This window comes from Cydia pomonella, chromosome 23, assembly GCF_033807575.1.
Source record: "Cydia pomonella isolate Wapato2018A chromosome 23, ilCydPomo1, whole genome shotgun sequence".
NCBI classification, from domain to species: Eukaryota; Metazoa; Arthropoda; class Insecta; order Lepidoptera; family Tortricidae; genus Cydia; species Cydia pomonella.
The window spans coordinates 11,886,178-11,910,393 of record NC_084725.1 but is presented as its reverse complement, the minus strand read 5'-3'; the positions used below and the strand labels follow the sequence as shown (position 1 = coordinate 11,910,393).

General features: G+C 39.0%; 2 protein-coding genes across 2 annotated transcripts; one reads left to right on the top strand and one right to left on the bottom strand.

Annotated features, from left to right (window-relative positions):
* Positions 1-5,764: 5,764 nt before the first annotated feature.
* On the top strand, positions 5,765-6,403 carry LOC133530802 (facilitated trehalose transporter Tret1-like). The gene has a single exon (XM_061868867.1). The coding sequence runs from the start codon at positions 5,765-5,767 to the stop codon at positions 6,401-6,403; it is 639 nt and encodes a 212-aa protein (XP_061724851.1).
* A 2,539-nt stretch (positions 6,404-8,942) lies between these two features.
* On the bottom strand, positions 8,943-23,523 carry LOC133530618 (facilitated trehalose transporter Tret1-2 homolog). Its single transcript, XM_061868621.1, has 4 exons — positions 20,834-23,523; positions 17,756-17,891; positions 14,142-14,287; positions 8,943-10,913 (listed from the first exon to the last, which is right to left on the bottom strand). The coding sequence occupies exons 1-4, from the start codon at positions 20,873-20,875 to the stop codon at positions 9,696-9,698; spliced, it is 1,542 nt and encodes a 513-aa protein (XP_061724605.1). The 5' UTR covers positions 20,876-23,523; the 3' UTR covers positions 8,943-9,695.
* Between the last annotated feature and the right edge of the window lie 693 nt (positions 23,524-24,216).

Genomic DNA, 24,216 nt, shown 5'->3' with positions numbered 1-24,216 from the left:
TTTTTAAGAGGCAGGGCAGACATGCTTGAAACTTTAATTGTAACGCACAGTAAGGCCAATTCGCAAGACAACAAAAAGTATACAAACAGTAATTATACACCAAAGTTGCATTGCAATGTCGCGACGGAAAAACCGCAGGTGAAAACACCTTTTAAAAAACAATTTAAATTATGTCCGATGTGTAGTGAGAAACATCCTTTATATTCATGCCAGTCGTTTCTGGATTTGAAAATGCAAGATCGATTGCAATTAGTACGGGATAAAAACCTTTGTGAAAATTGTCTGCGAACTGGTCATACAGCTGATGCGTGTAGGTATGGGCCTTGTAGGAAATGCGACAAAAAACATAACTCAATTATTCATCGCGATGAAGTTAATGTTATCAGTACAAACAGTTGTACCGGCATGTCGAATGCAAGCCAAAATAAACCTAATGAGCCCCATATTTCCACTGCTAAATCCAGCAATTATTCCATAACAAATCACGCACACATTGACAACGGTCAGGTGGCTGATTTAAACACAGATGTCCAATGCGCACAGGCATCATTCGATGAACCGGTTTTGTTGACAACCGCTATCATTGAAATAGTCGATGATTTAGGTAAAATTACGAAGGCATGCGCGCTTCTCGACAATGGAAGCGAACGGTGCATTATATCTCAATCATTATGCGATAAATTAAATACGCGCGTTATACAGTCCACACGAAGCTTGTTTGGCGTCGGGGAGGTGCCGGTCTCACAGCACACGCGATTTTGTGATATTGGCATTAAATCCTTAACTAGCACTTATTCTACGCGCATTAAGTGTTTAGTATTACCACGCGTAACCCCCCCGCGGCCATACCTTAATATGCGCAAAGAACAATTCGTTATACCGGACGGAATCGTGCTCGCGGATCCCAATTTTTATGAAAAAAAAACCGATAGACCTTATAATAGGGGCAGATATATATTGGGACGTGATTCAAGAAGGTATTATTCGCTTAGGTAACGGAGCGGTTATGCAAAATTCGCATTTGGGCTGGTTCGTATCCGGGCGTACATATAATTCATATAATACGCGCAAAAATACAACAAAAACTAACGTTGTATGTAATTTCATGCAAACTATAGACATGCAAGTTTCTATAGACGAGCAGTTACGTAAATTTTGGGAACTCGAAGACGCGCCGATAAGTCAACGGGTTAACGAATCGCGCAGTGAGGAAGAACGTATCTGTGAGGATTTGTTTATGCAGACCACAAAACGGCTCGACGACGGTAGGTTCTGTGTATGCATTCCGTTCAAAAAGTCACCTGAGATTTTAGGCGATACGCGCAAACAAGCCGAACATAGATTCTTCGCATTAGAGAAACGGTTAGAACGTTATCCGAATTATAAAAAAATGTATAGCGACTTCATTAAGGAATATTGCGACTTAGGTCACATGGAGCATGTAGATTCGTATGGTACGCCACACTACTTTACGCCACATCATGGCGTTTTTCGTGAAAACGCCAAAACTACACGCTTAAGGGTTGTTTTTGACTGTAGTTGTGCGTCCACGTCGGGATATTCACTTAATGATTTGCAATTTGTAGGTCCCGCGATACAGGGTGATTTGTTATCCATACTATTGCGCTTTAGGGAAAACAAGTACGTGGCGTGTGCGGATATCGAAAAAATGTACCGCCAGGTACTGGTTGACGAGAAACAACGCGACTTGCAATTAATTATTTGGCGGGAAAATCCCTCTGACCCACTGCAAATATACAAATTAAAAACTGTGACTTATGGCACGAATTCCGCCCCGTTTTTAATTTGTATATTTGCAGTGGGTCAGAGGGATTTTCCCGCCAAATAATTAATTGCAAGTCGCGTTGTTTCTCGTCAACCAGTACCTGGCGGTACATTTTTTCGATATCCGCACACGCCACGTACTTGTTTTCCCTAAAGCGCAATAGTATGGATAACAAATCACCCTGTATCGCGGGACCTACAAATTGCCAAACTTTATGTCGCGCGTGGATCTGGCTAAGGTTCAGGTCATAGCCTCTTGGAGCGGGTTCAGCAGCAATAATGTAACGACGCCTTTAGTTTTAAATACTTTTAATAACCAACTAGTACATTTGGTAAAAAAAAACAGAATAAAGTAATTATGTATTAAAAAAGGCACGTATGCGTGCGTCTATTAATGAGGCGAATAGCGAATGCGTGGAGTGGGGCTCGGTTCCTCCGTGGCAACATCCTGGGCCAATCACAGGGGCTGTAGATGACGTGATATCGCCGCTGATTGGCTGCCGATGATGCGATATGCGTACGGTAGGCTGCGTAAGTTGCATCGGGTACGGTCTCCCACATAAGTTGCATTGACATACTCCCGGCCTTGGAAACTGGTGGTTTACAAAACGTGATAATGGGACTGATGACGTGGCTAACAGTCTGGCTGAAGAAGCGGACACAGTTTCGAGAAAGCGCGTCTCACAGTTCCTCCAGAAGGCATCCTTACGTCGGCCACTCTCGAGACGCCGTCCTTGCCTGGATACGTTTTGACGATTCGGCCTAAACTCCATTTTAGCGGGGGAGCATTGTCTTCCTTTATGACGACAAGCGTGTTTTCTTTGAGGTCATCAGACTGAAACCTCCATTTTGATCGGGCTTGTAACTCCGTCGCGTACTCTCGCGACCAACGACTCCAGAAATGCTGACGAAGCTGTTCGACTCTCTGGTAACGCGTTAACCGATGCTCAGGAACGTCGCTCAGGCTAGCGCACACAGGTGCGGTTAGCGGACGACCAATCAAGAAATGCCCTGGGCTAAGCGGTAAAAAATCGTTGGGGTCAGATGACATAGGAGTAAGTGGTCTAGAATTAAGCAAGGCCTCAATCTCGGTCAAGGTCGTGCTTAATTGTTCAAACGTCAAATGTGCGTTGCCTACAACGCGTCGCAAATGGTATTTACAACTTTTAATACCTGCCTCGTATATCCCACCGAAATGACTGGCGTACGGCGGGTTCATGCGAAATTTAATTTTCTGAGACAAGGCGTACTCTTGTATATCGCCAGATATACTTGAAAGAAATTTTTCAAAATCGTTCATTAGTCCGACAAAGTTTTTTCCATTATCGCTTATTATTTCAACAGGTTTACCCCTACGCGATATAAAACGTTTTAATGCTAATAAGTAACCATCAGACGAGAGGTCACTGACCAGTTCTAAATGAATAGCGCGCGTTACTAAACATACGAATAAACAAATATATGATTTTATTAATTTCGCACCCCTACCTTTGCGATTCAAAACAAGCACTGGACCACCATAATCCACGCCGCAGTATATGAACGGATACCCTGGTTCCAATCGTTCGCGAGGCAGATTGCCCATGATAGGTGTCAATGTTTGACCTTGCATCCGTTTGCACGTGACACAATCATGAACAATCTTTCGTGCTAAATTTCTAGCTCCTACTGGCCACCAGGTTTCCTTTATAGTAAACAACAACAGCTGTGGCGCCGCGTGCAACAGTCGCTTATGTTCGAAACGAAATAATAGCACGGCTAAATAATGTTTACACGAAATTAAAATAGGGTGTTTTTTCTCGTAACTAAACTGGCTAGCATTTTCTAAACGGCCGCCTACTCTTAACACATTCATGTTGTCAAGAAATAAATTTAATTTAGTAAGGCTTGCACCGTGTTTGTTTGTTAACAGCCGTTTACGTGATAAGCAATTATGCACATCTCGGTATGACTCATACTGCGCCAGCCTGGCTAGCAACAGAACGGATTCATTCAACTCGTCTACACTTAATGACCCAGTTTTTTTGCTAAGTTTATTGCGCGCATTATAAATAAATCGCAAAACATACGCCGCGGTACGCTGTAAACGATTGAATTGAGAAAATCTATGGAAAGGAAAACATCCCTCATTGTCACGATTAGGTACACAAACAAGTGAAACATTCGCCTTTAGCTCGGGCAAATCGTCATTATTTTGGTTATTTTTTAAGTCAGAGTTAGGCTCGAAATTAATATCGCGAAGGAACTCTGGGCCTTGTCCCCAAAATGTAGAAGACCACAACGAATTTAACGGCCGAGATCGCGAGATCAAGTCAGCGGGGTTGTTTTCACTTCTTACGTGATGCCAGGGATGATTTTGCGTTAAATCGTGTATTTCGGTAACCCTATTTTGTACAAACGTTTTAAGTAAGTTAGGTGGCGTGCGTAACCAACCTAGGACAATTGTGGAATCGGACCAAAATACTACTTTGTTAAACCGACTGCGAAGTGAACTATCTATTTTTGCATATAGTCGTGCCGCTACTAGCGCCGCACATAATTCTAATTTTGGCAGGGTCACTGGTTTTATTGGGGTCACCTTCCCTTTTGCGAATAATAACCTGACTGTGACACTGTTATTATTATCGATAGCGCGAACATAAGCGCACGCTCCGTACGCGGTTATAGAACTATCACAAAAAATATGCAACTCTAAATGTTTAGGGTTGTCATTTAATACGTAACGCGGAATGCGAATTGACTTTAAATTCGAAAGATCAGCGACAAATCGTGTCCATGTTTTTGCGATGTCGTTCGGGACCGGGGTGTCCCAATCGGCCTTTAACATCCACAACCTCTGTAAAAGTACTTTCGCGATCATAATAGTTGGGCTAAGCAAGCCGAGAGGGTCGTAGACTTGAGACGAAACCGATAAGATAATGCGCTTTGTTATCGGCTTAGAATTTATTTCAAATCTAGTGTGATAAAACAATTCATCAGAGCGGTGGTACCATCCTAACCCTAACGTTTTATTTTGTACGTTTTCACCTAATGATAACTCTTTGGACGAGTCCATCGATTCGGTAAATTCATCAAAATCGAAATTAAAAATCCATTTATGCAATGGAAAACATCCCGACTGCAAGACCTTGACGACCTTTGTGCAAATTTGTTTTAATTTATCCTGGTTAGGGTTGCCACAAATAAGGTCATCAACGTAAAAATCATTGTTAATTACGCTGGCTATTTCAGGGTCATCACACTCTAGCGCTAACTGCTTAAGGCACCTACAACTTAAAAACGGGGCGGAATTCGTGCCATAAGTCACAGTTTTTAATTTGTATATTTGCAGTGGGTCAGAGGGATTTTCCCGCCAAATAATTAATTGCAAGTCGCGTTGTTTCTCGTCAACCAGTACCTGGCGGTACATTTTTTCGATATCCGCACACGCCACGTACTTGTTTTCCCTAAAGCGCAATAGTATGGATAACAAATCACCCTGTATCGCGGGACCTACAAATTGCAAATCATTAAGTGAATATCCCGACGTGGACGCACAACTATCCATAGGTCACTGGTTCATATCCGGTTCGAAGGACCAAACTTTATGTCGCGCGTGGATCTGGCTAAGGTTCAGGTCATAGCCTCTTGGAGCGGGTTCAGCAGCAATAATGTAACGACGCCTTTAGTTTTAAATACTTTTAATAACCAACTAGTACATTTGGTAAAAAAAAACAGAATAAAGTAATTATGTATTAAAAAAGGCACGTATGCGTGCGTCTATTAATGAGGCGAATAGCGAATGCGTGGAGTGGGGCTCGGTTCCTCCGTGGCAACATCCTGGGCCAATCACAGGGGCTGTAGATGACGTGATATCGCCGCTGATTGGCTGCCGATGATGCGATATGCGTACGGTAGGCTGCGTAAGTTGCATCGGGTACGGTCTCCCACATAAGTTGCATTGACATATATTATGCTTAGTGTTGGCGGAGCACCAGTAATGGGAGCGTACTCGGTGACGATTTTAGAATTGCTGATGCCCAAAGCCAATGCCAACTTCTGGATGGTAGCTTTAGACTGCCAAAGGCTACTGTTTACTGGTGCAGCTATTTTTGTGGTTAACAAAGTTAAAAGAAGACCAATGCTGTTCTTTATTGGAATTATCTGTGCCGGTAGTCAGCTGCTGATGGGTGCTTACGTATTCGCGAAGAACAACGATTACTTACCTTTTGATTCATTGTGGATACCCGGTGTACTTATCAGCGTGCAAATGTTGAGTATATCCATGGGAATGCAGCCGCTGCCTGCAGTGATAGCTGGTGAGGTATGTCCTCTGCAACATAGGAGTCTTGCAGGGGGCATTGGTTTAACAGCACTCAGTGTGTCTGCTTTTATTGTGCTTAAGACTTTTCCTGGTCTGATATCTGTCGTGGGTCTGGAAGGAACGTTGGCTGTATACGCTGGGGTTATAGCTGCGTGCCTAGCGGTGGCATGGGTGCTGCTACCGGAGACGAGCGGTCGGACGCTGCAGCAGATCGAGGAGCACTTTAGGGGGACACCACTCTTGAACCCTCAAACTGATGAGGAGAAACCATTGACATATGCGGTGCAACCCGTTTACTTCTCTATTCAAAAATGAAATGTGTCTAATCTGTTGCGAGTATAGCCAAATAATGATGATAGGTCCACCTGAACTGGAGAAAAATAGCAGACGAGATAGCCGATGGCTCTGCCAAAATACAAACCATACAGCTCGGTCCACATACGTGAGCGAAAATGATTTACGTAAGAGCGTTTTCACATTGTTCGATCCGATACCAGATGTAGGATGACGTTTAGAGAAAAACAGCTGTTAGAAAATACTTATAACATATAATTAATTGACCTAATAAGTCCCAATGTCCATTACAATGTACACTCTTTTTCAATCTAATTAGAGACATTCATAAACCAAATAAAGTAGCATATCTTTTGTTTCGTTGCTTTCTCAAACAAATCATCTCTAAATTCATCTCAGTTTACTATACGACAAGGACCAAATTAAAAATAGTATAATTTTGTATCATGGGCCTTACGAGGTTATTAACTTATAATAATTTTTAACCGACTTCAATTTCATAGAATGAGGAGGTTCTGTAAGTAAGTAAGTAAATATTCTTTATTGTGCACCATACAGTTAATAATACACAGGAAATGAAAAAATATTTAAAAGTTAGGTAACAACAGGCGGTCTTATCGCTAAGAAGCGATCTCTATAGGTTCTGTACAAATAATAATTTAAATTATAAAAAATATAAAAAAGGCACTTTTACTTTTTGCGCCTTTCTAGGCGTACCTACGCGATATCCGATATCGGATCGGACAAAGTGAAAACCTTATATATATATTTTATTTGGAAAGCAAACAGAAATAAGTGCGCAGGAGATAAGGTTTCAAAATACACACAAAAGACATTTACTTATTTCCTTAACAGCTCTCACTAAAACACGTATAACAGAAATATTACTACACTTAACTACTCGTTAAGGTACTAAATACAATTATTAAATTTACTAACACTAGATGCTAAGCTAATCAATCAGAATGACGAATACTGAGAGAGAAAGAGACAAGGTAACATTGACTATCTAATCTATTGCCAATTTCAATACTTTTTTTTAAATTGCAGTTTAATGTTATTAAAGATCTAAGTCGATTAGGTAACGAAATAGATCATGTTTTTTTTAGATTAAAAATAAGGTAGCATTTAAGTAAATACTGTTTTTTTGTTTAATTTATTTATTCAGTTATTATTTTATACAAAGTTGTACATATGCTGGAAACGTCGAGGGTTTATGTAATAGTTGGCATCGCGCGGTCCGATCCGCGATTGCTAAATACTAATAATTATTAATTAACTATCATTTACACCATAAATGAAAAATTGTACGCCTTACGGCATAACATAGTGATTATGATGATGATGTATATGGGACCTGTACTGATGTATATATACCAATGTTGGACAAATAAATGCTTTTGACTTTTTTAATTTCCTATTTTGTTCCCCACTGGGTAATAATGTTCCAACAGCTTTTATTTATAAAAACACACCATTATATCACTACCTCATTTAAGTGTTACGACATGATAGTAGTGACAATCAACTTAAATCTGCATACTAATAATAAAATTTTATTAACACTACATTCTACATTCAGCATATTCGATCATTAAGCATTGCCTTTTTTGTCCCAAAATTTACTTATATACTTCGCGGAACCCATCTCTGGAAATATCCCAATTTGGTCTCAAAATTAGATACTTTGGTCATAGAAACGCTCACATCTATCTTCAACATTTCTTTTGACGTAAGATCTTGGACCCAGGCTAGCCTACCTATTAGGTTTGGCGGCCTGGGAATCCGCAAAATTTCCTGTGTTGCTCTACCTGCGTTCTTGTCCTCGGTGCATGGTGCTCAGAGCCTCATAGGGAAAATATTAGATTCTTCCATTGGATCTATGGAGGCCGCACACTGCTCCGAGGCCAAGAACGTTTGGTCTATAACCTGTCCCAACACGGACCCGCCTGCCAATCCTTGCTCACAGAAGCAATGGGACGAGCCTCTCTGTCAACTAGTACGGAAAAACCTTTTAGATACGTCAACTAGTTCGACAGACCGAGCTCGTCTCCTTGCGACTGCGGAGTGGGAGTCGGGGCTGTGGTTGCACCCTCTCCAAATATTGGCACTTTTTTGGATGACACTACCTTCCGCCTGGCAGCTAGCTTACGTTTAGGGGCATCAACTAACCAACCACATCGCTGTCAATGCGGCACCATGGCCTCTCGTGCGTCCGAAGCGCTGGAAGAATCCCCCGCCAAGCCAGTATCAATCATGTTATCCGTCGGGCCCTTGTTAGTGCCAGAGTGCCGGCAGTACTTGAGCCCAGCGGTCTAGCCAGGGACGATGGCAAGCGACCCGACGGAATGACACTGTTGCCTTGGAGCATGGGTCGGCCGCTAGTTTGGGACGCTACATGCGTAGATACCCTGGCACCGTCCCATGTCCCGAGCACCAAACTTACCGCTGGCGCTGCGGCATCCTCGGCCGAAAGCCTCAAGCGCCGCAAATATTTTTTTTCCGCCCAATTCTTGTTTTGCAATTGAATTGGCGAGATATTAGTGAAAAATGTGGTGCGTCGCTTATAGTTAATTTAACTTAAACAAATTTATATTTAAAATTCCTAATTAGGTAATCTTAATGTAAGGATGCCTTATCAGGACAAATAGGGTATCTGGTAGGGTAGGGTAGGGTAGGGTATTTGTGGGAAAATAAGATCATTACCTACAACAAGCAGTCATATATTTATCTAAGGATCTCGTGTACCACCACGGGAATGTATACAATATTCGATTGTTTTTACTTATATTTCACAAGAAATCTGAACAGCTAGGTGCCAACTATTTGAACTTGTCTTGATTTAATTTAACTCTTTCTGGCGAACACACTTTTATTTAGCTTCAACTGCGTATATATTTGTGTGCTTCAATATTGTAACTTCAATTAGAACCAATTCCCGGTGTCTGACGCAGTTGAAATCTAGAGTTAGATACTTCCGTAATTTCGATGACAATACAATAATAACCTAAAATAGAGTCGATCTGGTAACCGATCGAAGGTAACCAAAGGAACTCCTCGATGAAGAAACACAAAGACATCGAGTTTAGGCTCATTAGGTGTCGAGAAGTACTTGATATACATACAAATGAGAAGTACAGTCGGCAAAAAAATTGTTACAAAATATTTTTACAGTAACTTGTTTATTTCATCTTCTTTGGCCCACAGCTTCATTCCGCATGGTATTACGGAGGGACATTGTACGATTGTTCACATTTATGAAAATATTTTAATTACACATCTATCTAGTCGTTCCTAAATTGCGTATAAGAAGTTATTTAACAGTACCAATAGCTTCAGTTTCTTCTAAATTTACTCTCTCTGTGCCATTGCAACTTGGCATTAATGTTTGACTAGTTTTACTGCCTCTTTTATCTACGCCATTCAGAGGCGCTGACTCCCTAACATCGGCCTCTAGGTCCGGGAGCGGAGCCCCCCTGAAGTGTTCTTCTATCTGCTGCAAGGTCCGGCCGCTTGTCTCCGGTAATAGCACCCACGCCACCGCCAGACAAGCAACTATCACCCCAGCATACGCAGTAAATGTTCCATGCAGACCGGCAAGGGCTATTAAACTAGGAAACGCCTTAAGAACAATAAAGACAGACCCACACTGCGCTATTAAACCGATACTTCCACCTAAACCTCTGTACTGCAAAGGAAATACTTCCCCAGCTATAACAAATGGCAGTGGCTGCATGCCCATTGACACACTAAACATCTGCAGGTTTATAAGTATACCAGGAATCCATAAAGAATCAAACGATAAATAACCCTTAGTTCTGGCGAAAACGTAAGCACCCATAGCTAGCTGACTACTTGCACAGAGCACCCCAACACTGAACAACATTATTCGTCTTCTAACTTTATTTATTACATAAACTGCAATTATACTGAAGATTAATCTCTGAAAATCTAATGCCACCATCCATAAATGGGCATTAATGCTAGGCCCAAGCAGAAGCTGCAGAATCGTAACTGAGTACGCTCCCATTATAAGCCCTCCTGAACACGTCATCAGAATATATAAGGCAAACATGAGGAATATAGGTTTGTAGAATTCCCTTTTTGTTGCAACAGCCATAATCTCTTTAAATTTATTCTGCTCAGTACTCTGTTTTGTTTTTAAAAGCTTAACGCTCTGTATCATCTTCTCCAGCTCTGGTATTTCTTCTTCTCCTCTATACCATATGAAGTTCTTTCTGCATCTGTCATATTGTCCTCTTGTCGCTAGCCAGCTTGGTGATTCTGGTGAGATTATGGCTAAGATGAGACTGATGACAGCGAAGGATATGGAACAGAGGGCTGTCATCTGGTAGCTGATGAGTGATCCGATGAGATGGACGAATAGGAGGCCGAAGGTCTGGGCTAGTGTGGATGTGGAGAGGAATCCGCCTCGGTAGCGCGGGCTGGTGCACTCGCCGATGAAGATAGAGCGGAGTGGCATAAACATTCCAAACGACAGGCCTTGGAGTATTCTGCCTAACAGCAGCAACTGAAACGATTAAGAACATGTCAGAAAAGTAGTTTACATTTGCACAGTGTTGCCAGGGCTCTGGAGTCATAAGTTACGTTTCGTTTCCCTAAAAGTCACATTTTTGCTGCTTAAGTCACATTTTTAGGATTCCGTACCCAAAGGGTAAAAACGTACCGTAAACGTAAAAACTAACTAATACTCCACTGTCAGTCTATCTATCTGTCTGTCACCAGGCTGCCCACCCTTCGTGGGCGAGTCTGACTTGCACTTAAGCGCCAATTACATTCCTGTTCCCGATTTCGGGTCCGAAATCAGTCCCGATTTCGGGCATGATAATCGTTTTCGTTTCACGGAATATCAGCACATCGTTAACAATATTTGAAATGTTAAAAATAATTTGTCTCTAATTGCCAAAAATGTTCAATGTGTGATATTTTTGCATATGAACCATTTTTTTACATTTCAAATATTGTAAATGATGTGCTAATATTTAGTGAAAAGGAAAAATATTCTTTTTCGGGCCCGAAATCGGGTCCTGATAAAGTTTGGATGTAATTGGCACTTTAACCGGTTTTTATAGTATAGTAAACACCCATATAATGGAGGCACCCAGACGGGATGATCAAATCGACCGATTCGATCAGAAAATAACCTGGCATCATACTTCAATGTTAGTTTTATGGTGATATTTGAGCGCTGTAAAACGATACGTGGTGATATTTGAAAAAAAAGCGGCCAAGTGCGAGTCGGACTCGTCCATGAAGGGTTCCCTACCATTTATGACGTATTAAAAAAAAACTACTTACTAGATCTCATTCAAACCAATTTGCGGTGGAAGTTTGCATGGTAATGTACATCATATATTTTTTTTAGTTTTATCATTCTCTTATTTTAGAAGTTACAGGGGGGAGACACACATTTTACCAGTTTGGAAGTCTCTCGCGCAAACTATTCAGTTTAGAAAAAAAATGATATTTGAAACTTCAATATTATTTTTGAAGACCTATCCATAGATATTTAATGTTTGTTTTGTTTAAATTTTATGACGTTTTTGCCATTTGGCTACGGAACCCTAAAAAGCGCTGGTGGCCTAGCGGTAAGAGCGTGCGACTTGCAATCCGGAGGTCGCGGGTTCAAACCCCGGCTCGTACCAATGAGTTTTTCGGAACTTATGTACGAAATATCATTTAATATTTACCAGTCGCTTTTCAGTGACGGAAAACATCGTGAGGAAACCGGACTAATCCTACCAAGGCCTAGTTTACCCTCTGGATTGAAAGATCAGATGGCAGTCGCTTTCGTAAAAACTAGTGCCTACGCCAAATCTTGAGATTAGTTGTCCCCAGCTCCCCAAGCGGGCCCCAGGCTCCCATGAGCCGTGGCAAAATGCCGGGACAATGCGAGGAAGATTCGAGCGTTGTAAAATAAAAAAACAACGGGTACTCCGGAAGTGCCGGCAGAAGTGAAAACTTGAATAATAGCGTTGTGCATTTTTGATATTTTGGAATGGTTAGGGAATAATTTTGCACGAATTGCTTTAATTATCAGTATAAAAGTACAATCATTTATGTGGTAAAAAAACAATATTCATTTATTGCGCTGTCGTACACAAACATGACAATTTATATTACATTTATCAATTCAAAAATTTAACACTTCAGAACTATTACAATTATTTAACTTAAAAATGCACAACGTTAATATTTAAGTTGCGCCGGCGGTCTACTGGCTTCAATGACATTGTAACAGTTTTTCGATCAGGTCACGTGTCCATCTTACGAATTTTCAATCTGACGAATCTGTCGTTCACGTGACCTGACGCGAGTTTAACATTTTTTTCCCCATCACAAAAAGTGCACAGCGCCGCTAAAGAAGTTTTCACTTCAAAAATGCTCAAAAACTAGCGTCACCAATTTGTATTCTTGCGTCCACACCTCCATTTTATCGGTAATAATCGGTGGTTGAATTTGGCAGCCAAATTGGCATTTGCGTCCGCACGGCCTGGGGCCTGCCGCGACAACCAAAATCATTAAGACTTAATTAGAGTGACAGAGAAAAATGGCTGCAATTAACGAACTTCGATTTTCGCGGTTATAGCCCTGATTAGATCGGACAATTTCATCAGATTGGCGAAAAATTGTCTTGTCTGGACACGGGTTCAAGGGCTAGTAAACTTGGGTGTGATCTTAAATAATACGAATTGCAAAACTAAACTTATCCAAAAATCGGCTAGCTTAAAAAGTCACAAAAATTGCCTCATAATCGTAAGTCACGCACATGTCACACAAGAAGGCGAAAAGTCACGAAAAATGTGACTTTTGTGACCATCTGGCAACGCTGCATTTGCACTTGGGGTCACAAGTCACTTGTCAATAATTTTCCAATATGCGCAGCACACGCAATATTTGTAATACAATAGTGTATTGAACCATCTTTTTATTTTCACGAGAATATTGTAATTCCGGAGCGGACCTTAGCCTCTCAGGCAAATGAGTCATGACAAATGCCGGAACATCACGACGACAAGATGTAATCGCTTTACTTGGTCAAGAGCAACTAAGGCGACTGGTTTGAAAATGAAAATGAAAATTTATTAATAACAATAGTTACAGGTCGTCTCGTTTTTAAGTATATTAAACCTACTTACACAAGGTAAGTTTATTGGTTTTGATTATCATATTTACAATCCAAAATTCGTTACATATATACATTTAAAATTCATTAGTACAAATTAAACTATAATGTAAGTGGCATGTCAAAAAATTCATTATAATCATAAAACATATTAGTAAGGAGCCACTTGTTTAACCTACAATTGCGCGTTGTTTATCCTTGTAAGCGTACCACGCGTAGGTACCTCATAGCTATTGGCGAGTATGATGGTACACCATCCCAACATCATTGTCAGGTTAACTACGTAGAGTGCATTCATCCGTCCACTGCTGGGACTTCTAACTTCTAGGCTCTAAGACCAGTTGCCACAGAAGGGGCTAATGATTGAGGATATAGTCTGCCAGCATACCTTATGAGGTATGCTAGCAGACTGGCTGCTGCCAGTGCTGGTGAGGTAAGCTGGAGCTATGGCTGTGGGCGAGTATGATGGTGCACCAGTTCAACAACATTATCAGGGTCACTACGTAGAGTGCCACTTTTCGACCTACACAAGTCATCATCGGGACCTCTAGGATTTGAGACCAGTTGCCACAGATCGGGGTTGATGATTGAAGACATAGTCCGCGAGCTTACCTCATAGCCGTGGGCGAGTATGATGGTGCACCAGCCCAGCATCATGGTGAGGGTCACCACGTAGAGCGCCACCTTCCTTCCTCCACGCGTCATCAATGCTGGCACCATGAAGTTACCGCAGATCATCGGGATTGAAGAAACTGAGGCTGAAAGAATATAAAAAAAACTGCTTTAGCTTTATGAGAGATTCTTGGGGATAAAGTTTCATAAATGTTTTATGGCTTTCGTATCATTACACTTAAATATCATAATGCCATTGTCTGTATTGGTCCTATATTTAAAAACAACAGTCCCAAAATATCAAATTTACTTTAATTCATATCAGCCAAGTCTTAAAATTCCTACTCAAATGTAAAAAAATACGTTTCTACGAATGGGTCATACACATTTTTTTGCTAACTCGTTCGCGTCTTTCCTGTATACATCGCATAGTTAAAGGAACCTAAAGTAAAAATTAAGTTTAGGTAACGCGGCAACTTTACAGACGAGATACATTTTTTCAGTACTTGAGATACAGATCATAAGAAAAACGGGATATGTATGTATCAGAGTTCACTTTCATTGTATTATCCACAGAAGTGACCTTTTTTTTAAATGTGATTTGCCAATGGGATTTATACTTGAAATATATTAAGTTTAAACAAGTCATATGTCGAATTCTATAGCCTTTGTCGTATAAACAATTCGTTTTTAATGGTCTGCTGAAATTAAAGACGATAATTGAGTCCGTCTAACAATAAGTTTATTTTGCACCGACGTGAAAATAATGATTCAGGTAAGTAATCCCATCAAAAACATTTTCATCTAAAATGTTCCCAAGACAATATCGCCCGCACTGCCAAAAAGTTATCAGATTTCATGTGACTCTACATGACTCTACACAACTTCTAACTCTACACATACTCTACACCTTAGTCACAATACGTGGTTTGGTCGTTTCGCTACCATCACATGGGCGTAAAATGAAATTTTTTTTCACTGTTCATTACTTTTCTGGTATAAATAAATAAATAAATATTATAGGACATTATTACACAAATTGACTAAGTCCCACAGTAAGCTCAATAAGGCTTGTGTTGAGGGTACCTAGACAACGATATATATAATATATAAATATTTATAAATACTTAAATACATAGAAAACACCCATGACTCATGAACAAATATCCATGCTCATCACACGAATAAATGCCCTTACCAGGATTTGAACCCGGGACCATCAGCTTCGTAGGCAGGGTCACTACCCACTAGGCCAAACCGGTCGTCAAAAAATTGTTATACAAAACCGGTATACAAAAATAGTAGTAAAATCAAAATTTGCAGTAATCTTAATCCCCTAATTTGAGGGCTTAGGGGGTAAAAGTTCAAGGCTTAATAATGTTTTTGTTGTTTGTGTACTATTACTATTTTACATACGAAATTTTAGCTTTCTAGGACTTCAAGAAGGACCCTAATAATTTTGACGATCATCAGAGAGTGAGTGAGTCCTTGACGAATTTGGCCAAATCTAATGTATCAAGAGCTATGCAATTGATATCCCGAGAATTATTTATCTGGTATAAATCAAACCCAAGGTTTGAGGGTTCAAAAAAACGACAAACCGCTTCGAGAAAAGGTAGGTAGTGCCCTCGCGCTACGCTTGGCAAATTATGAACATCATTAGGTAAATCTTACATAATGTTACAGTCATAGGAGTAGTATAGTAGGAGTAGCATTGCATTATAACTAAAAAAAACTGCTGGAGACCACGGGTGACCCTAAGGCTGGCTCATTCCTAGGCCAAAGAATAGGCATTGCCATTCAACGAGGGAACGTAGCCAGCCTTAGGGGCACCCTTCCGCAGGGAACAGACCTGGGGGACTTTTCATAGGAGGGGGGGTTTTATATTCTTATGTTTATATTTTATTAGGTTTAATTTAGTTAATTTATATTAGTATTATCTGTTAATTGTAATTGAATTAACATCGACCTAATTATATAAAAATACACTTTTAGGAAATTACTAAAAGATATACTTTCAGCCAAAATAAGAAAATTTGTAAGTTCCTTGAGCTTTTTTAACATCCAGGTGATGATGAAGTGTAAAATATAGACTGTCAACCTCAAGGTCCCCTAACACGTAATAAACGTGTAACTATATAAAGTATTCATATATACCTATGCTAAAGATTCAATCAATTAGCCTAAATGCCCGAGTTTGTGTTAGTATAGGTACCTCCACATTTTTTTAATCCGAACTCGTAAGTTTGATAAGAATTGATTGAATAATTATGTATTAAATTCGCCATCTTGAAGTCCCACCACTCAAATTTCTATGTTAAGTTCTGTTTTTTCTGGTTTTCAAGGCTTCACAATTTGTTTCGTCAGGTCTTACTCAAGTGCTGCTTTGATACTTTGATTATGACCTGGGCGACTTTATTTAAGGTTACACACTACTTTTTTGACCGCCGAAATCCAAATAAGAGAAGATATGCAGTTTGGTCCAGTAACCAGGTCTCCTTCTTCCTCGTGTTGTCCCGGCATTTTGCCACGCCTCATGGGAGCCTGGGGTCCGCTTGACAACTAACCAGGTCTACGAGGACGCTTCTGAAAAATTGTTGCTTTGTGTTTATATTCTAACCTAGCCATAGTTCTTTGAGACGGGATTACAAGATTTATACGATGGAAATAAACTCAAAATAATTCGGCGCCTGTAAGAAAGTTAATGGCAACAGCATCACTTGCAATTTATATGCCTCATTTAAATTTCTCCACTCGCGGCTCTACCAATAGTTACATTACTACCTAACTACGTCATTTTCTTTAATTCACTTGCTTCAGCTTAGCCTTCGCTGACTTTCGCCGACATCATTCCACAGTATGTCCACGAGATAATAGGTATATTACCTACACACAGTTTGGGTTTGCTGCTCTCTTTCGGACCGCTTATTCCTATAACCTCTATGACCTTATCTTACTTAATGATTTGGTTCAATTTAGGCTGGCAAAGCTGTACGGTCTATTTTAGGGGTCCGTGGTGAAAAATAACCTAGACAGGAAGCCTGGTTTACAAAAACTTGAAGCACCGAGACAGGTTGCTCCAACTTTGGCTACAGGATCCCTGGGAAGCCAGACCTTGGTGAAAACTAACCTAGCCAGGAAGCCTGGTCTTCAGAAACTTGAAGCGCTGAGTCAGGGCGCTCCAACTGTGGTAATAGGATACCTGGGAAGCCGAACGCGCAGCCACAGCCGATGACGCTGCTGCTGTTACCGAACAGTGGTAAAAACTAACCTAGTCAGGGAGCCTGGTCTTCAGAGACTTGAAGTGCTGTCAGTGTGCTCCAACTGAGGTATCACGGTCCCTGGGAAGCCAGACCTTGGTGAAAACTAACCTAGCCAGGAAGCCTGGTCTTCAGAGACTTGAAGCGTTGAGTCAGGGTGCTCCAACTGAGGTAATAGAATCCCTGGGAAGCCGAACGCGCAGCCACAGCCGAAGACGCTGCTGCTGTTACCGGACCTTGGTGAAAACTAACCTAGCCAGGAAGCTTGGTTTTCAGAGACTTGAAGCGCTGAGTCAGGGTGCTCCAATTGAGGTAACAGAATCCCTGGGATGCCAGACCTTGGTGAAAACTAACCTAGCCAGGAAGCCTGGTCTGCAGAGACTTGAAGCGTTGAGTCAGGGTGCCCCAACTGAGGTAACAGGATCCCTGGGAAGCCGAACGCGCAACCGCAACCGATCACGCTGCTGCTCACTGCGGCCGTTACCAGACACTGATAATGATTGAAAAAGTGGTTTAAGCATACAAGTATGTTTTAAGAAAAAAGTTAACCTTGTCGGTATGTAGATAATGTAAAAAAAATTGTACCTACACACTTTTATTAAAAGTAATAAAATGGGTTTTATTAAAAGTAAAAAAATAAGTTGTCTAAAAATGTTTTGCGAATGTTTTTCCTACTTACACGTCTTTACAATATAATTTTACACTGTTTTGTAGATGAAAATTCTTAATGTAAATTATATTTATTGTTATTGTGAATAAAGACTATTTAGTTTTTCGTCAAATTGTTTAAAAATAACTAAGGAATAAAATTTATTTATTAAGTTTCTTTTATTCTTATTGGTCTAGATTTACTGTTGGTCTAGATAACTTTAGTTCCGCTTTTACTATTATGCCAAAGTGATAAAATTTGGATCTTTGATTTGTTGTATTAATTTCGTTTTCGGTCAAATTGTTTAAAAAACAAAAGGGTGAAAATTAGTCTGAGAATGCTAAAACTGAGAACTTGTGTCAATTTTGTACTAAAATACTTAATCGGAAGGTAATATAAATTGTCGGTTGGAAAATTGGGCCAATCGGACTATCACTTCTTAATTATAGGTAAGTATTCATTAATTTATTAAAATATATAAATGTAATATTTGTTTAAAGTATTAATAATTAATTAATATATTTATGAGCGACGTGGAACTTACTTTTTAACCGAATTATGACATTAGATATTGAATTTAATTAATTAGTTTTATATTAAGATATATTTTAGTCTGTATTTCCATGAAATATAACAAATAATTTTATTTATTTCTTTCTTAATTTTTATTCTTTTATTTTTCACATGTTTCCTATGAGTAAGTTAATATTTTTGTAATATTAATTTTTTCACCACATCAACTGGTAAAGGCCCTCTTGATTGTTCAAAAACTAATGAGAAAGTTGCATTTTATCCACATGTGGGGCAAAGTAATCAGAATAGTAGAATTGACTTTTAAATTATGGCCAAGTATTTTCATATGCTGATGACACTGTCCTTGTTTTCGAAAGCAAATCTTGGAAGACAGTGTATGAACTAGCTGAGTCTGGTCTAAATAAGGTATCATCTTGGCTAAGAAATAATCTCCTTACACTCAATACAGCAAAAACCTGTTACATGTGTTTCTCCAAGTATAAAAGCACACAACCAAGTAGTAATTTAAAACTAAAGATTCACAACTGCACAAGTGTCCCTGAAATAAATAAAGATTGTAACTGCACACAGATAATTAAAGCTGAAACAACAAAATACTTGGGTGTCATAATTGACCAGCGTTTGTCCTGGCATCCACAAATTGAGTATGTCGGTAACAGAATTAGAAAACTGGTGTGGATTTTCAAAAAACTTAGGTATATCACTACTAAATCGCTCCTGTCACAAATCTACGTAGCTCTAGCACAGTCAGTCATGAATTACTGTATTACAGTATGGGGTGGTGCAAGTAAGAGTAAATTTTTAGAAGTAGAACGAAGTCAGAGATGTCTGCTAAAAGTTATGCACCAAAAACCATATCGCTATCCAACACAAGAACTTTATAAAATTAGTGAACAGCTTACTATGAGAAAATTATATATTACAGCGGCGGTATTACGAGTACATAGAACTGTAAAGTTTGATACAACGATCTTATCACGTAGACGTAAAAAATCTGTTATGCCTCCAGTGAACTGTAAATCTAAATTTGGAAGAAGACAATATCAGGCATTATCAATACACCTTTATAATATGATAAACGAAAAAATTAATATCTACTGTTTGCCTTGGTATGAATGTAAAATAGCCCTAATAAATTGGCTAAAAAATATAACATACGACGAAAGAGAAATTCTATTAGGATGACGAGTACGATAGTAACTGAAACATACACACACACACACACACACACACACACACACACACACACACGAATTGTAAGCTAATCACTTCTTTCTTTCTTTTTGAATATAAGCAGAATATAAAATGTTAATAATTATACAAATATTGAAATAGTAATAATAATATTATGTAAGTTATTATTTTCTTTTACTTAAAATAATAGCCGTTTGCACAATGTTAGACTTTATTGTCGTTAACCGTGTACAAATGTACTAGACAAATGTAGAAGAGCGGGGCTTCCTGTCACAGGTATTATACATACTTACTAGGAAGTCCCAACCATGAATGTGTTATGTTGTATACTATTTAACGAAATAAATGCTTTTTGATTTTGATTTGATTTGATTTTGAATGATATTTTTTTATTACTTTTATTTGAATTCGATTTAATTAGATTTTTTTGGTATTTCATAGTTAATAGCTCCCTTGCGTTGGTGTGGTGAATTTTTTTGTGTTTAACTCGGAGGCAAAGTTTGTTTAACCCTCGTGTCTTCAAACCCTCGCAGCGCTCAAGATTCCACTTCTCAAACCACTCGCTACGCTCGTGGTTCAATTTTGGAATTTTTCGCTTGCTCGGGTACCAATATTAGCACAAGCGGTTAAACAATAACTTTGCGCTCTTGTAAAACAATATTATGTTTCTAAGGTTTTATGAGCCATGTTGCTTGAAATAAATACATACAATACAATAGAATGCTACGTAGAATATAAACAAGGTGATTGTTACTTTTCACTGCCTTGAATAGAACAAAGTGAAGGAGTGTCATTATGAACGTACTGAAAGGTTAACTGGAAGAGATCCTTTAAAGGGATAAGTTTGCCTTTGTACTGTCTATCCTGTACCATATTTGCGCTTATGTGTTTTGTACAATAAAGAGTTTGTACATACATACAAACGTCATATTTTCATAGAAATATACCATTAATAATGACATTGCCTCGCTTTGTCGTTGAAAATGCAATGCAAAGTTATCTTGGTCAGACTTTATACTAACTAAACAAAGTTACATAATAATTAATAAACTTACTTGTCTCAAAAATGGACTAAACCGGTTCCTCTTTTCTGACATTTTTTAAAAATATTTATATTATTTTAATAACTGCCGCACTACTACTCGAATGCACGAATTCTTCTGTTATGTCAATTTACTATAATTTATTTGTGATAACATTTAAGTTATATTTAATTAGTTATCGAGAGCAACACCTTGTGATGTTTTAAATCCTTTCAAAAAACGATCTTACTGTTAAGTCGGAAGGTTAAAAATACATTGCATTTTACAAATTATCTTAAATAGTTTGATCAATTATTTACATTTATGAACCGTTAGAGTTTCAAGTATCATATCTAGTAGTCATTGTTGAACTATTCAGCAAATTGTAGCTAGGTATGTTTATCTGAGGTATGTTCGGGTTATTACGAAAGTTTCTCGTGAGACGTGAGTGTAATGTTTGTTATTGGAAAGTTTTAATTTTATCTTATATATGATGCCGAAATGGGTGTTCGCAGAGCCGACCGTGTTAGAAACACCGAACTGCGTTCCAAAACTGGCATTGCGGATGTGGGCATGAATGCCGCCAAGCTAAAGTGGGTCTGGGCAGAGCACGTCTGCCGAATGCACCTCGAGCGCTGTACCAAACTAGCTACAGACTGGGTCCCACAGGGCGGATCTCGGGGCAGTGGAAGACCGACGATCGAAGACCTTGATGCATTTTGTAAAGAGTGGTGGGAGTGTGCATTGGATAAGACCAAATGGCGAGAAAGAGGGGAGGCCTTTGCCCAGCAGTGGGGCAGTCTTACAGACTAAAATCAATCAATATGATTCCGAAAATACTGAAATCATAATAATGAAATTAGAAATGATTGATGTGCTTATGAAATGAGTTCCCGAGCCCTTCCGGACGCAAAGGTGATCATCACGCTCGCCGCGTTGCCACGCTGAATCGCGATAGATAGCCTCTGCATCAAGATTGACCCGGAACGACGGTCATGACCTCTCTCCCTCAACTGCCGCCCCAATTTGCCCAAGAGAATGTTGGCCTCAGCACACCAACACCCGTACGTCTCCAGCGCGAACGGGACAAACATATAGCCCGACAGCAGCGCCGAGTACTCATCGCGCTTTTGGAGTCATCTATTTCAGGCGTCGCTCTTGTCGTCCGGACAGTCCGGCCAATGTGCGAGGTGGCAGAGGTGGCAACCCAGAGAAGACACTTTTCCCACGGTACAAGTATCAGCCAATCAGGTCGCAAGTCAGGTTTATTTTCATGATTGGTGATGGGTGATGGTGGTGTTTTAATTCTATAAATTGTATTTTTTTATTTACAATTTAATGGAATAACCTCACCACACCTTAAGCATTTATCGATGTTTAAATAATGAACTAGTTTTGATAACCTAATTCTATATAAGATATGTATAGACATTATAGACAAGGTTATGAAGATTGAAACATACTAATAATAATTACATAATTATAATTTTTAATTGTTCCTACTTTATGTGTTACTCTGATATTGCCCATGCATGAAAAGTATGCAATTATAGTTTTGGTGTACGAAATCTTAATCCACAGTTGACGAGTAGAAAAATATATATTTATTCATTAGTGGAAACTGTGTAGCTTGTGAATGTAATATTCTGGTTTAAGCACGTGTTGTATTTACCTGTTTGTTTCCCAAAGGTTAAAGTAAATAAATAAATCATAGACAGGGCCACTACCGACTAGTCCAGACAACACAAATCATTATGTGACCTTAAAATGGCGTCATGACACACTTCTCTCTATACATATTTCAAATACTGATGTTTGAGGGAAATAATTTACTTAAGTTCAAACGTGTCTCGACACATCGGAGTTGTTTACCTCGGTAAACAACTCCGATCTACCGGGAGACTTTCAGTCAAAAATCCGAGGATGAAATAAGGCCAGCCTATTATGATGAGGAATACCTGCAAAATTGCGAACCGAACCATCTGACGAAGCATTTGAATGCTAAATAAGATCCCTTTTATTAGATAATCCATTGTAGGTATTCTTGATTAATGCATTTGAACAACAATTGGTGTGAGGCCAAGGCCTTTTTCCGGGAAGTGGAGAGACGGATGCGGGAGAGAGGTTTGGTTCCTCGCTCTGGGACCTGCTTGATGCATCGCCGTTCAACGTGGATAGTCTAACTTTATATATAAATATATTCTGAAATTGATATATGGAAATTACATTTATTATTATGGATTGATTTCAATATATTATAATTGTTATTTTATTCATATTTTGAAATGCCGTGTGCTTTTGACGATCATTACGAGTTTCTTAGGTTTAAATCGCCATATTGTAATTTTTCCGTAAATCTGCTATAATTTGACTAAGGGAATAATTTACTTAGTTAATGAATTGATAATGTACAATGCAAGCATCGCATATTTCTCGCTTCAGCGTTAAAATTAAATATAATGACTATAATAATTGCTGTATTTGCGATTACGCCATACATCGATTTATGAATTAGTTTACGTTTATACGTGCTCCTAGCTAGTACTCATATACCTTGGTTATCAATAAATACATATACCAAAATCAGTGTTTCCATCAAGACTACAATCGACCATCAAGAATCATATCAGATGTACGACCCGTACAAATAATGATAATAATAGGAAATAATAATAGTTAATTTACTTAGTGAATGAATAATGTTAATTTAATTTTATCCGTATTTTTAATTTAATTAAATTAATATTTTAATTTAATTTTATGTCATTTATATGGAAATATTTTGATTGTTTGTTGTTTTGTGTTTTTGTATAGGTATATAGATCTTGTCCGAAGTAAATGCTTTTTAATTTTTTTATTAATGATATTTAATGATGATTTATATTTGTAAGTATTGATATTCGTATACACGGTGTTTTTTTTAGAGTCCGTTAATTTAGGGTGCAATCCTGAGCTTCAATTAAGTAACTTTCTAAAAAAAACCGGTAAGTATTCATTAACTCCATTTTGGCGATAATCATAACAAATATCCATGCTCATCACACAAATACGTGCCCTTACCAGGATTTGAACCCGGGACCATCAGCTTCGTAGGCAGGGTCACTACCCACTAGGCCAAACCGGTCGTCAGCCATACTGGCAAGAATGGCCAAGAGCAGGAGAGAGATGGCAAAGGTGGTCGCCGACGTCCGTTAGGGCATGGCAAATAAAGAAGAAGAATATTATGAAATAAATATATCTAAACCTTAAACCATCAGTTTTTTGTATACGTGTGAACCACAATGGGGTCAAAATTCTTGTCGTTTGTTTTTTAGCCCTAAAAATGTGACAGAGTGGAGCTTTTTGTATGAGATGATTTTTTTATGTATTTGGTAAAAGACAAAAATAGACGCGTGACAGAGTGGCCAGAAACAAGA

Bases quoted from the DNA above. Each gene is read 5' to 3' on its own strand.
- LOC133530618 (XM_061868621.1), bottom strand. From the start codon at position 20,875: ATGTCAGAAAAGAGGAACCGGTTTAGTCCATTTTTGAGACAA. The intron at 17,892-20,833 runs GTAAGTTTATTA...AATCATTATCAG, and splicing joins TTAGTCCATTTTTGAGACAA to TGTCTGGTAACGGCCGCAGT. The intron at 14,288-17,755 runs GTTAGTTTTCAC...ATATTCTTTCAG, and splicing joins AGACCAGGCTTCCTGGCTAG to CCTCAGTTTCTTCAATCCCG.
- LOC133530802 (XM_061868867.1), top strand. From the start codon at position 5,765: ATGGGAGCGTACTCGGTGACGATTTTAGAATTGCTGATGCCCAAAGCC.